A 13,796-nucleotide genomic window follows, 5' to 3' on the forward strand; every position below is an offset into this window, starting at 1 on the left:
AGTCATAAAACAGATGCAGGAGTATCACATTCGTACTGATAGAACATGTTGTTGAAGTATGCTCTTTTCCTATGAGATTGACAATACATTTCCTATTTCAAAGAACTGCATCTGTAGTGGGATGAATGGAATAATGTGTTGTATATACTGAAGTATTCATTTCAAGACTCTTGACACATTTCTTCTGTTTATAAACAATTTGTTTCTTGTCTGGGAGAAAGTATTAAATTTTGGGGAAAAAAAGCAGTTTCCTAAGATTTAAGATAAATTTAAGGGTTGGGAAGTCTTTCCTTCTTTCCTGCAGATAATCATATGGTGTGTAGCATTGTGCAGACATGTAATATGGTTTGGACAAGAAGGAAGATTATATGGGCAGATCAAATAACTAATGAACTAAATTGGAGAAACAAGAAATTTATGGCACAACTTGGCTAAAATATCAGATCAGTTGGTAGAACACATCCTGAGGCACGAAGGGATTGTCAATTTTCTAACGGAGGGAAGTGCCAGGGGTAAAAACTGTAGGAGAGAACAAGGGATGACTACAATAAGCAGGTTCAAACGGATGGAGGCCGCATCAGTTATTTAGAAATGAAGATGCTTTCATGTGATAGGCAGCTGTGGAGAGCTGCATCAAACTTATCTTTTGATTAGAGACCACAACCATAACAGCACAAACATTTAAGTAATTTTTTCAGATTTTCAGTGACAGGGTGATAACATGCTCTGTTAATAAGACAACTGTCCACATTTCTTCGGGAACTATTCACAAAAAGTAATGAATCTGGGAAGTCTCGTAGTACTTACCATAGTATTCTGCACCAGACTATCAGTGGCCAGTTCAATATTAGATTCATTCTCTTTCAACTGCTTTTCCAGGGCTACGTTGTGAACTTCTGCCTCAATCAGTTCAGCATACAATCCTACATCTGGCGTCGGTTCAGGTGGTGCCGAGATGCGAGACTCCGCGAGTTTTGCAATCACCACCTCCTGTTCTGCTATAAATTTTTCGACCACGGAAGGAGTTTCTGATGGTGAAGACTGCTGCTCCTAGTAACAGAGAGTGTAGTATTATTGTACCGTATTTACTCGAATCTAAGCCGCACTCGAATCTAAGCCGCACCTGAAAAATGAGACTCGAAATAAAGGAAAAAAAAATTTCCCAAATCTAAGCTGCACATGAAATTTGAGACTCGAAATTCAAGGGGAGAGAAAAGTTTTAGGCCGCACCTCCAAATCGAAACAAAGTTGGTCCATTGTAATATGAGACACAATTTAGGTCAAACGAATGACGATACAGCTACAGTAGTTTGGTTCGAGTCTTAAGCTTAGCAGTTAAGCTTTACCACTTAGCCATTGCTATGCGTCAGGCACTCCGTCCGTATTTACACGGGTACCCTTCCTTTTTCACGTGCTTCGTCTGGTTTGAATCGATTGCTTATTTTGCTTTGATCTGGTAAGTGCCGTTTTCTTTGTTATAGGTGTTTGCGTCACTCTTAAGATGAAAATGCATTACTGCACCGTGTCATGCATTGTTTGTCGCATTATTTTAAAAAAAAGAGAGAGAGAGAGAGAGAGAGAGAGAGAGAGAGAGAGGAATCATCTCATTAGCGAAACAATGGCAAGAGACTGCTATTTGTTGTTACTTACACAGCTGCTTTCTTTGATAATGTTCAACAAGAATCAAATAATAGACTCCGTATGATAGAACATGTTCTGAACGAGAGTTAGGCGAAAATTTTTCTCTGTTTGAAAATCGTTGCGGCCACTTCTTTATTACATCAAATTCTGCACACAAATTAGAGTCATCTTAGATTTAAAAATCTAGTCACTTGCCGTGCTTCATTTCTGACTATCACTATTAGACATAAGAATAATACGAATATAAACATGACACGATACGTATATTCTTCCACGTTTGCTGTTGTCTCACTCTAGTTTCGTAGTTTTAGGCAGACAGGACTTAAATGAGATAGCAGCAAACACAAAAGAATACATGGCAAAATGTTTATATTCATACTATTCTTATGGTGAAGAGAATACTGTATGTGATTCAAATTTCATCAGGTTCCTATTGGCAACCATCTCTTCTCACAGGTAGGAAAAAATTCAGAACGTAGAGTAGGCCATATTGACAAACATCCCAAACAGTCTTGCCAGTCAGATTTTCGTAGTATACTGAAATTGTGCTACATTCGAAGATGAACAATACGGAATTTGTATTTACTTCGTTGGATAATGTATGAAAATGCAGTGGTCGAAACTCGCGGCGGAGAAAAAAGCTCGTCTTCCACTATTTTTGTTTATTTATTTACTGACGCAGAGGTTTTGGCGCCAGTATTAATCTTTGTGCCTACAAAGCATGCCTGCATAGCGCTACATATACTCGACGGCAGAAGTTAGTTGTGGCGGCACGTACCAACATTTTTCATAACTTCCGCTTGCTTTGCACTCGATTCTAAGCCGCAGGCGGTTTTTCGGATTACGAAAACCGGAAAAAAAGTGCGGCTTAGATTCGAGTAAATACGGTAATGTCACAGGATTATTAGTACGACAAGAGAGAATTTTCTTCTTATGTTACCAGTTGCACGTTTCACTTATATATAACAATGTACCAACAGAACTACGAGGGCCCTTTTACACGAGCGGTCGCCATAACTTCGGCTATCTTAACACACTTCCTGTCCGACCAAAACTCCCAGCTTGTCACACATTACTGCTATAGCAGTTGAAATTTCAGTAATATTGATAGTTCTGATGTGAATGCCATAAATGAAATGTTACCTGTGTTCTGCCTCAGTTAATTTGTAGTTAAATTAGGAATGAGTTGAAAGGGTATAAGAACCATAATACAATTACCTGAGATCCCCTTTTGCTTTGCTAAGGTTAGCTTACCTTGTTCACAAAACATTGTAATATTGATTGAATATTGCAGCAGGAAACACTTCTTTTACTACATTTAAGTCCATAAACATTAACATTGTTCACATTAAATGACCAGTCTTTCCAATTTATGGGCTAGACACAATGTATCTTCTGCTTTCCTTTTTTGTTACGAGCTTCAGGGTTCTCTGGGGCAGTGCTGTCTCTGAGAAGTGGTGAATCTCCACAGAGTGCTGTATTGTGGTAACCAGTTGCTTGTGGAAACAAGATGTCCGTCCTCCCGATTTCATGCACATTTAAACAAATTCTCTACTTCTCACTTACTACCCACTTAACAAAATTCCTATGTGCTGATGACGATCACTCACTGGAAACATAGCAGTTGTATAAGTACTGTATGTCACTGGAATTTGGCTGCAATAATTACACATCTGTTTGAAACTGACTGACAATATTTCATTCAAAATAATCTCTATTGCTGTTTATACATTTCTCCCACCTCTCCAGCAGATGCAAATAGATGATAATAGGACGAAGCCAAGTCTGAAAACTAAGCAGAATGACCTAGTATTTCTCAACTGAATGCCTGGGTCATTTCCCTGACCCATTTTGCTGTGAGATGGGGTGTTATCACGGAGCAATACGACTTGTCTTTTTCCCTATTTTGGTCATTTTTTACTTAATTCTCGAATTAAATAGATCATTTATTGTTGGCAGTGATCAGTGTGATTGGCTTCACCAGATTTTAGCAGCTCATAATAAATGACATTCTTCTGGTCCTACCAAACAGAGTATCGTCTTTTTCCAAAGCAATTTGGTCTTACACTGGATGTCTATGGTTTGCCTGGATTCACATTCGATTTACAACACTTAGTATTCTCAAAATTATCCATTTTTCATCACCTGTCGCTATTTGATGGAGAAACGACTTTCTTTTTATCTGGTGAGTAGTATTTCCCAAGTGGTCTTTTGATCTGCTTTCCGTATTTTATTCAGTTCATGCTGAACCAATTTTCCCACTTTCTGCATCTTTTGCATAGCTTTCAACCAAAAAGAAATGGCTTTTTGAGTTCCATTCAATTGTTCTGGGGGTTCCTGTTGAGTTTGAGTATCACTGCCCATCATCCTCACCCACTCCCCATCATCTTCAAAACCTGCAATTGGTTGTCTTCTAACTTTTTCGGTCGTTTCCCACACTCGTTTCTCACATCAAAAAAATGAATCTTGTCCGTAACTCTTAGTTTGTAAGCAAAAAACTTGACAAGTTTACAGGTTTGAAACAGATACCGATGTACGGAACTTTGATTCGTGTGCACTGACATTCGTCATCAGCCGTTTCAGGAAGCAGATGGAGCTGCAGACGCGGTCTCACAGGCCCTACACTGATGACTAACACTATCTATAGGGGAATTCTTGTTTCATACTTCTACACCTGGTTCAGGTAGTAAGTTATCACTTTTATGAAGTGATATGTTATAATAAGAAGAACATCATTAGCTTTGTCCAGTTACAGTGAACTATTTTACTGACAATCTGGCATTGACTCATAAATAGTCATGTCTATGCATGGGGAGGAAACAACATTATGGGGCACTGCTTTTTAAGACAACTGCTACACAACTGATTATTTTAACACAAAAAATTATAGTTGTCCTTATCCTACAGATTGTCTTCAACACCGTAGTGGTTTACTAGACGCGGTCCTGTTTGAGGTGGGATGCCGTTTTCTTCCTAGCGAGTCGAGGTGTGGTACACTTCGACGCACTCCGTACCACTGCACAACTGGTATTTTTCCACATTAAGAGACAGTTGTCCAGAGGAGAAAGAGGCAGTACGTGAAATGAAGGAAACATCAAGACTAAATGGGGATCTGTCCCATATCTTTGCATGTGAAGCAAGGAACTTACCCACAGAGCCACACCACTTGTGTGTCTAAACAAGCATTTCTCTCTTACAACTTAAATAGCATTCTCTGAGAAAATTCTCCCCGTGACAGAACTCAAAATACCAGTACAGAATGCACTAGCTCTTGCTCCACATCCACTGGCTTGCTCGAATGACTGCATGCTCCACCTGCTGCAGCCTATCCTCTACTTTCTCACTGCCTTATATTGTTTATCTGTTCTTAGTCTAGACAGCACAGAGTGAATTATTTATAGTAGTAGTAGTAGTAGTAGTAGTTGGTTGTCGTCTTCAGTCCTGATACTGGTTTGATGCAGCTCTCCATGCTACTCTATCCTGTGCAAGCAGCTTCGTCTCCCAGTACGTACTGCAACCTACATCCCTATGAATCTGCTAAGTGTATTCATCTCTTGGTCTCCCTCTAAGATTTTTACCCTTCACGCTGCCCTCCAAAGCTAAATTTATGGTCCCCTGATGCCTCAGAACATGTCCTACCAACCGGTCCCTCCTCCTTGTCAAGTTGTGCCACAAACTCCTCTTCTCCGCAATTCTATTCAGTATCTCCTCATTAGTTGTGTGATCTACCCGTCTAATTATCAGCATTCTTCTGTAGCACCACATTTCAAAAGCTTCTATCCTCTTCTTGTCCAAACTATTTATCGTCCACGTTTCACTTCCATACACGGCTACACTCCATACAAATACTTTCAGAAATGACCTCCTGACACTTGAATCTATACTCGATGTTAACAAATTTCTCTTCTTCAGAAACGCTTTCCTTCCCATTGCCAGTTTACATGTTATATCCTCTCTACTTCGACCATCATCGGTTATTTTGCTCCCCAAATAGCAAAACTCCTTTACTACTGTAAGTGTCTTCTTTCCTAATCTAATACCCTCAGCATCAGCTGATTTAATTCGACTACATTCCATAATCCTCGTTTTGCTTTTATTGATGTTCATCTTATATCCTCCCTTCAAGACACCGCCCATTCCGTTCAACTGCTCTTGCTGTCTGACAGAATTACAATGTCATCGGCGAACCTCAAAGTTTTTAATTCTTCTCCATGGATTTTAATACCTACTCCGAATTTTTCTTTTGTTTCCTTTACAGCTTGCTCAATATACAGATTGAATAGCATCAGGGAGAGGCTACAACCCTGTCTCACTCCCTTCCCAACCACTGCTTCCCTTTCATGTCCCTCGACTCTTATAACTGCCATCTGATTTCTGTACAAATTGTAAATAGCCTTTCACTCCCTGTATTTTACCCCTGCAACCTTCAGAATTTGAAAGAGTATTCCAGTCGACATTGTCAAAAGCTTTCTCTAAGTCTACAAATGCTAGAAACATAGGTTTGCCTTTCCTTAATCTAGCTTCTAAGATAAGTCATAGCGTCAGTATCGCCTCACGTGTTCCGATATTTCTACGGAAACCAAACTGATCTTCCCCGAGGTCGGCTTCTACTAGTTTTTTCATTCATCTGTAAAGAATTCACGTTAGTATTTTGCAGCTGTGACTTATTAAACTGATAGTTCAGTAATTTTCACATCTGTCAACACCTGGAAAAAACTTGGTTCACTTTTGGCCACCAGGTGTAAATCTGGCACTGTACCTTGTACGACAATATGGCATCCGTGCTGTATTGACGAGGTGCTTTTTTTGTAACTGACTGTGCAGTACATTCCCCAGATGTTGCTAGTGCTTGGACTGTGTCACGAAAATTTTCTATCCCATGTTCAACAGTACGGAAAGTTTTGAGTTTTATTTTACACTAGTATCTGCACAACATCCAGACAGTGCAGTGACTGGAATCTCTGAATCAGCAGCAACATTCTGAATTTGCTCTTCGGTTTCTGGCACAGATCAAATTTTATGACATGTGGTCTGACATCATTTGAAGCCATGAGGCACATTTTACACTACAAGGTGCAGTGAATGCACAGCACAGCCGAATTTGGGGTACTGCTAAACCTTGTGTTACACTCAAGAGCCATTGTCCTTCCTGTATGAAATCGTGTAATGTGCATTCGTGAGTACCTATACAGTGACAAATTCATATTATCGAGATGTCCTCTTACAGCACGATTCCTGCTTTGGAAGACAACTCTGTGGAAGCCACTGTTTTCATGCAAGATGGAGCAACATCTCGTGTCGCTCGCCCGATGAAAGATCTGCTTAATGCAACCTTCCGTGATCGTTTTATGTCTAGAGATTTTCTAGATGCATGGCCTTCGAGATATGAAACCACGTGACTTGGTACTGGGAAGATCTAAAATAATGTGTTTACCTGGGACACATTTGGTCTCTATGTGCTCTGAAGGCCAGTAAACAGAAATACGTTGCTCAGATTTTACCAGAACTGCTGCGGCCAACTGTCGATCGCATCATTTCACAGACACAGCATCTCGATGTCTCTGGTGCTCGTATTGAATGAATTGTGTAACAGATTAAAAATAAAAACAATGCTATGACTTTCTTGCTTGTTTGACCTTTTCTGCCCATGTCCCATTCCTAATCCATTACATATGGGTACATTTCTATACATCTTTCTAACATTAACACTAGAGATGGGGGATCCGCTCTTGAACTAATTCATGGAGTTCAATCTTTCAAAGGAGTGAACAATCAGTGATTCAGAAAAAAAGAACGGTAGCTCCAAACGTTTCCCACGGCAGAGAGAGAGGGAGAGAGAGAGAGAGAGAGAGAGAGAGAGAGAGAGAGACGGAGCATATCAGCAGCGCCTCTGCTGGTCAGAGCACAGTGCACGCCACACAACACAGCCAGCGCCGGCCTCTGACCTGCTTCTACCTTGGTTGCCTGCATTGTGCAGTGCCCCATTGGATTTTGTGTTTCACATATGCCGTGCCGTCTCTGTGCGTCGTCTGCCGTGTGCACTGTGCAGTGTCTGGCGCAGCTTAACTTCGCATCGCACTCTGTCGGCGATCGTTTCAGTCGCACGTCCTGCCCTCTGGGCAGTTGATGCGAGCAACAGGACAGAGAGCCACCTAGCGGATAACATAGTAACTACTTACAAAAACCTGCTCGCAAGGGAACGGACGATTTGTCTCGGAGCGGCTGAGTTCACCGCCCCCCCCCCAGAGCACAGTGCACGCCACACAACACAGCCAGCGCCGGCCTCTGACCTGCTTCTACCTTGGTTGCCTGCATTGTGCAGTGCCCCATTGGATTTTGTGTTTCACATATGCCGTGCCGTCTCTGTGCGTCGTCTGCCGTGTGCACTGTGCAGTGTCTGGCGCAGCTTAACTTCGCATCGCACTCTGTCGGCGATCGTTTCAGTCGCACGTCCTGCCCTCTGGGCAGTTGATGCGAGCAACAGGACAGAGAGCCACCTAGCGGATAACATAGTAACTACTTACAAAAACCTGCTCGCAAGGGAACGGACGATTTGTCTCGGAGCGGCTGAGTTCACCGCCCCCCCCCCCCCCCCCCCCCCCCGGAACTCGCCCGCTCAACGCTCACCCCACCATCTCGACTCTAGCCAGAGCGTCGAGCAAAGCGACTCAGGTGTCACTCTGGTCTCTGCGGTCTCAGCTCACGCAGTAATACAGCTCGCAGCTCGACCTGCTCGACTCAGCGCCTCTGCATCGGAGTTCGTCCCCACTGGATATTGTTCTTCGTAGTAATACCGCTATGTATATTACATTATTATGTTATGTATACATCAACTGTTTTTATTTTATTTTTATTTGTTTAAACTGATTAGATTAGGTTCCTGATGACTCCTCTTACTATAGGATTTTTATTATGGACACTCGAATTTACGCTTTAATTACGAGCGAACCGATAAACTTATCGCAAAATGTGATACACCAATATTTTCCTTGTTTTATTCTGCGTAAGGCTATATGCAGCACTTTCGTTTTACAGTCAAATTTACATATTTTTTTCTTATTCTGGTACGGATTCTGCGATTTTAGGCGCCTTCGAAAGGAAACGTTCACTTTAAAAATATATGGCTTGCGATGTATTTGTATGAGGTTAATGAAATTTTAATACATTATAGCCAAATATATTGTTAATGTAAATCTCAAGTTACAACATTTTCCGATCACCCAAAGAACCACGATAGTGCAAAATAAATCAATAATCAAAAACTTTGTCATATCGTGGAAATTTCAATAAACAATACAAAATTCTTACTCATTATCTGTGTTACTTCAAAATAGGATCAAATAAGATCAAAATACAGGTATAGTACTGGAATAAACCAAGTTTAAAGGGCAATGTGCCTTCCATTTATTTTCTATTGTAAATGAGTGGTGAGTCATGAAAAAGAGCTAATTCATTTCAGGGAGTGAACAGTTCTGATCCAATCTCTGAAAAGAACAGTTTTGCCCATCTCTAATTAACACCACCACATTTGCGTCTGGTGGCCAAAATTTGAACTAATTTTTCCCACGCATAAATCATTCCATCTGAACATGTCTACAAAGTTTCACTGTCATGTGATGATCACAGCCTACACTGGACCTCTGTGGATAGCTGCAGTTCCTCTCCTCTTGTGCTCTCAAATGGAGGTAGGGGCAAAAAACTGTTTCCGTACAAGCCCTGATTAATCTCCTCTTAGTGGCCCTTACACAAGATGTATATTGGTGGGCAGTAGGGTCATTCTCCCATTGCTCACAAATTCCAGTTCTATAATTTTTCTCAGTTGTGATTTCCTGAAAGAATGCCTCCTTGCCTCCAGGTATTGCAATCTGAGTTCACAGAACATTTGCGTAATACTTGTCTGTTAATGGACCGATGTCAAAGAATAGCTATGTAAGGTTCTACCTGTATATGAAAGCTCTCTGCAATGCTGCCTACAGTAGGATCAGGTTATATAAAAAAATGGAGAATGATACTTTCTAAGTCGAGATGAGAAGTGGCTTCCTCTGCAACACCACTCAAGTGGTTTTCGCACACAGCTTGAGAGGGAAACACTATGCCAACTTTCTGAGGAGGATTTTTCCTGTTTTTTAGGAATAGTATCATAATGAAATTGCTCTATGAATCTAGAAGATATGAGAGGGGGGGGGGGGGGGGACAGATTTCTTTTATGAAAGTACCTTTGCTGGCACACTGAACGTGCAAATAACTTAATGAATGCAGCAAGGTAACACCCTCAACAACCAAATACATACAGTTATATTAACAACAAAATGAATGCTGTAGTAGACCTCTTCACTTACCTGCTTAGCATTCTTGCCGTACGATGCGATGCAATTACTGTCACACATTAGCTTCATGCCATTCTCAAGCTGCTGAGATGCTGCTTTCACAGTCAAAGTTAGGTTGTTCAGCTCACGAATTTCATGTAGCAAACTTGAAGCTTTTTGATCTGAAATAAAACAGGTGTCTAATACGAGTAACTGAAAGCTGTAATACTACAAGTCCTACAACGGCCACACTTCCTCCTAGACCAGGATCATCTACCCCAAGACTCTACACTCTACATGCATCAATCATGCGTCACTCGTGTTGTGAATGAAATATGCTGTTGAAGGAATAGAGAGAAATGCTCTTTAACTTAGTTGCTGAACAATTGCAGGAGGAAGCAAAATTTCTTTTACACATGACAATGTTACTGGCAAATGGAGACTAAGGGAAACATTCTTGGCAGGGTAAGTTGATAATTGCAGGAAAGAGGGAATAACTAAGTTTATAACAAACAGCATCAGTATTGTATGAGGTTATTTAATAATACTAGCATAGAAAGATAATAACAGAACATTTCAAACATGACCTAGGTGAAAATAATGGATGTTAATCTACACAATAAGAACTGGGCTGTCATGTTCTTTTAGAAGACCTCAAACATTCCTTGAGTGTTCAAACAAATTTCGGGCTTGCAGCTGGTCGTCGTCCAATACCTCGCACGATATTTCAGCTAGACACCTGCCAGTCATCTTCAGGTGCGCCGTCGCAAACTGGCGAAAACGTCCTCCGTTCCACAATATACATAGCGTACTGTAACTATTCTGCACATGCGCCGAAAACTTGATAGATGAACCACACTGCCCGCCGGCAGCGCCCTCCCTGGTGGAATAGTGGAACTCAGTCGCCCTCTGCATTGCTGTTTGCCACGGCCGTTGACGCACTCTGTCGTCTTCGATTTGAGCAATCGTGGAGATGATGGGATTCCGTGCGCTGTCCAACTGGTGGCCACTGTCACAGTTTAACAGATTTTCCGCCAGTTGTATTTCTACGGATTCTTTAATAATGGAGTCCCAGAAAGACGATGCTGTGAACAAAATCATTGTTTTCTCATACTCCATTGAATGTCCAATAGAAATACAACGTTCAGCAATAGCGGACTTGCTTGGCTGCAAAAGGCGGGTGTAACGTTGATGTTCAGTGCAGCGTTCTTTCACGGTGTGTGTGGTTTGACCTATGTAAGCCATACTACATTGGCACGGTATCTTGTAAATTCCGGCCTTTCGTAGTAACAGACTGTCCTTAACTGATCCCACAAGGTCCGCAATTTTCGATGGTGGGCGGAAAACCACTTTTACCTGAAATTTTCGGAGGATTCTTTCTATTTTAAACGAAGTGTTGCCAACGAAAGGAAGAAAAGCTAAAGATTGTTCCGGCTTGTTCTCCTCTTTATTCACTTCCTGCTTCTTAGTTTTAACTGTTAGTGCCCTGTTAATCTGCCGGATGGGATATCCATTTTCACTGAATACTGTCTTTAGATGGGCGAGTTCTTGAGGTAAGCTATCTAGATCTGAGACAGTATGAGCTCTATGAACAAGTGTTTTAAGCAAACTCATGGTTTGCGATGGGTGATGGCAACTCGATGCTTGCAGGTACAAATCAGTACGAGTGGGATTCCGGTAAACTGAATGCCCTAGAGAACCATCATTCTTCCTTCAAACCAGGGCATCCAAGAAAGGCAAACAACAATATTTCTCTATTTCCATGGTGAACCGGTTGTTACTATAAATGGAGTTGAGGTGATGTAGAAACTCCATTAATTTATCTTCTCCATGAGGCCACACTATGAAAGTGTCATCCACATACCACCAAAATACTGTTGGTTTCAGAGTAGCTGATTAAGGGCTCTCTTCAAAATCCTCCATAAAAAGGTTGGCCACGAAAGAGACAGGAGGCTACCCATGGCGACACCATCAGTCTGTTCAAAATAATCTTGATTAAACATAAAATAATTTGCGGAAAGAGCGTGCCTGAACAAAGCAGTGATATCAACAGGAAACATGTTACCAATCAGTGTCAAAGAATCTGCAAGAGGAACTTTTGTAAAAAGTGAGACCACATAAAAACTTACTAGAAGGTCTACACTGCTAAGACGAAGAGCCCCCAGTCTACTGATAAAATATGTGACGTGAGCACTTGCCTACGAAAGGTCTCAGTAAGGAAGTGAGATGTTTAGCTAAATCATATGTAGGAGCTCCAATGTTGCTCACTATTGGACACAGAGGAAGACCCTCTTTATGAATCTTTGGAAGGCCATACAGTCTCTGAGGTATACAACCATGTGGTCTTAACCTCTTGATGGTCTCTTGCGGTAAGGAGGAGGAATTTAATAGTGCTGAAGTTTTCCATTGCACACGTCCTGTAGGATCGTAATCAATCCTCCTATAGGTAGAGTCACTTAGCAGACCATACATCTAGTCTTTGTACACACCACAAGGTAACAGGGCACTAACAATAAAGAATCCTCCGAAAATTTCAGGTAAAAGTGGTTTTCCGCCCACCATCGAAGATTGCGGACCTTGTGGGATCAGTTAAAGACAGTCTGTTACTACGAAAGGCCGGAATTTACAAGATACCATGCCAATGTGGTATGGCTTACATAGGTGAAACCACACGCACCGTGAAAGAATGCTGCACTGAACATCAATGTTACACCCGCCTTTTGCAGCCAAGCAAGTTCGCTATTGCTGAACATTGTATTTCTATTGGACATTCAATGGAGTATGAGAAAACAATGATTTTGTCCACAGCAACATCTTTCTGGGACTCCATTATTAAAGAATCCGTAGAAATACAACTGGTGGAAAATCTGTTAAACCGTGACAGCGGCTACCAGCTGGACAGTGCACAGTATCCCATCATCTCCACGATTTCCTCAAATCGAAGACGACAGAGTGAGTCGACGGCCGTGGCAAACGGCAACGCAGAGGGCGACTGAGTTCCACTGTTCCACCAGGGAGGACGCTGCCGGCGGGCAGTGTGGTTCATCTATCAAGTTTTCGACGTATGCGCAGAACAGTTACAGTACGCTATGTATATTGTGGAACGGAGGACATTTTCGCCAGTTTGCGACGGCTCACCTGAAGATGACCGGCAGGGGCCCAGTTGAAATATCGTGCGAAGTATTGAATGACGACCGGCTGCAAGCCCGAGATTTGTTTGAACAGTCAATTCGCCAGGAAAATTTTAAAATTCACATTCCTTGAGTACTCACCTTTCTTCATCCACATATTCTGTTCTCTCCAACTGCAGTTCTTGGTGATGTCTCTCTAATCTCTTCTCACCTTTTTTCCAACATAACCAAACACTAGACTGTCTCACTAGAGGAATTCATAGTTTTGAGCACTGTGACATTTGTCTGACTAACATCTATCTAATGTTACTGTCAAGTGACAAGCTTTTCGAACTTGGGAGAATATGAACCACAAACTGGTTATGAAGAAAGCTATGAGCGATGAAGTGGGATGTGCTAATAACTCTTACAATGCATCTGTTTCACGGAAATGAAATCAAAAGTCATCATCATCTCCGTTATGGAACTGCCTGAAATAACTAATTGTGTTTCTTTATATGTCGTTGACATTGTTTTGAAATGTTACTATTGTCCTCTGTGATTCTGCTGGTTTATCACTAGAAGTTAGTGGAGAGTACATGCCCAGCAAATATGACAGAACATAAAAAACAAATATCAGTTGGTGCTACAGCAAACCAATCTTCAAATTATACGTTGACAATTTTTATGCAGTTTTTTTTTTTTTGGTTGTGGTTTTAGGGCGCAAAACTGCTATGGT

At 41.5% G+C, this 13,796-nt stretch overlaps 1 protein-coding gene across 2 annotated transcripts in view; it reads right to left on the reverse strand.

Moving 5' to 3' along the window:
* The window catches only part of LOC126109576 (uncharacterized), a 558,983-nt gene that overhangs the window by 517,231 nt on the left and 27,956 nt on the right, over positions 1–13,796 (reverse strand). For both annotated transcript variants that reach the window (XR_007523689.1, XM_049914608.1), the window contains exons 4-5: positions 9,981–10,129; positions 808–1,050 (exon numbers count right to left, since the gene is read on the reverse strand). Coding sequence is in view for 1 of the 2 variants with exons in the window: in XM_049914608.1 (XP_049770565.1) it covers positions 808–1,050; positions 9,981–10,129 (392 nt within the window). In the remaining variant the exon portion in view is untranslated. The remainder of the gene's footprint in view (positions 1–807; positions 1,051–9,980; positions 10,130–13,796) is intronic.

The sequence above is a fragment of the Schistocerca cancellata genome, chromosome 12 (assembly GCF_023864275.1).
Source record: "Schistocerca cancellata isolate TAMUIC-IGC-003103 chromosome 12, iqSchCanc2.1, whole genome shotgun sequence".
NCBI lineage: Eukaryota > Metazoa > Arthropoda > Insecta > Orthoptera > Acrididae > Schistocerca > Schistocerca cancellata.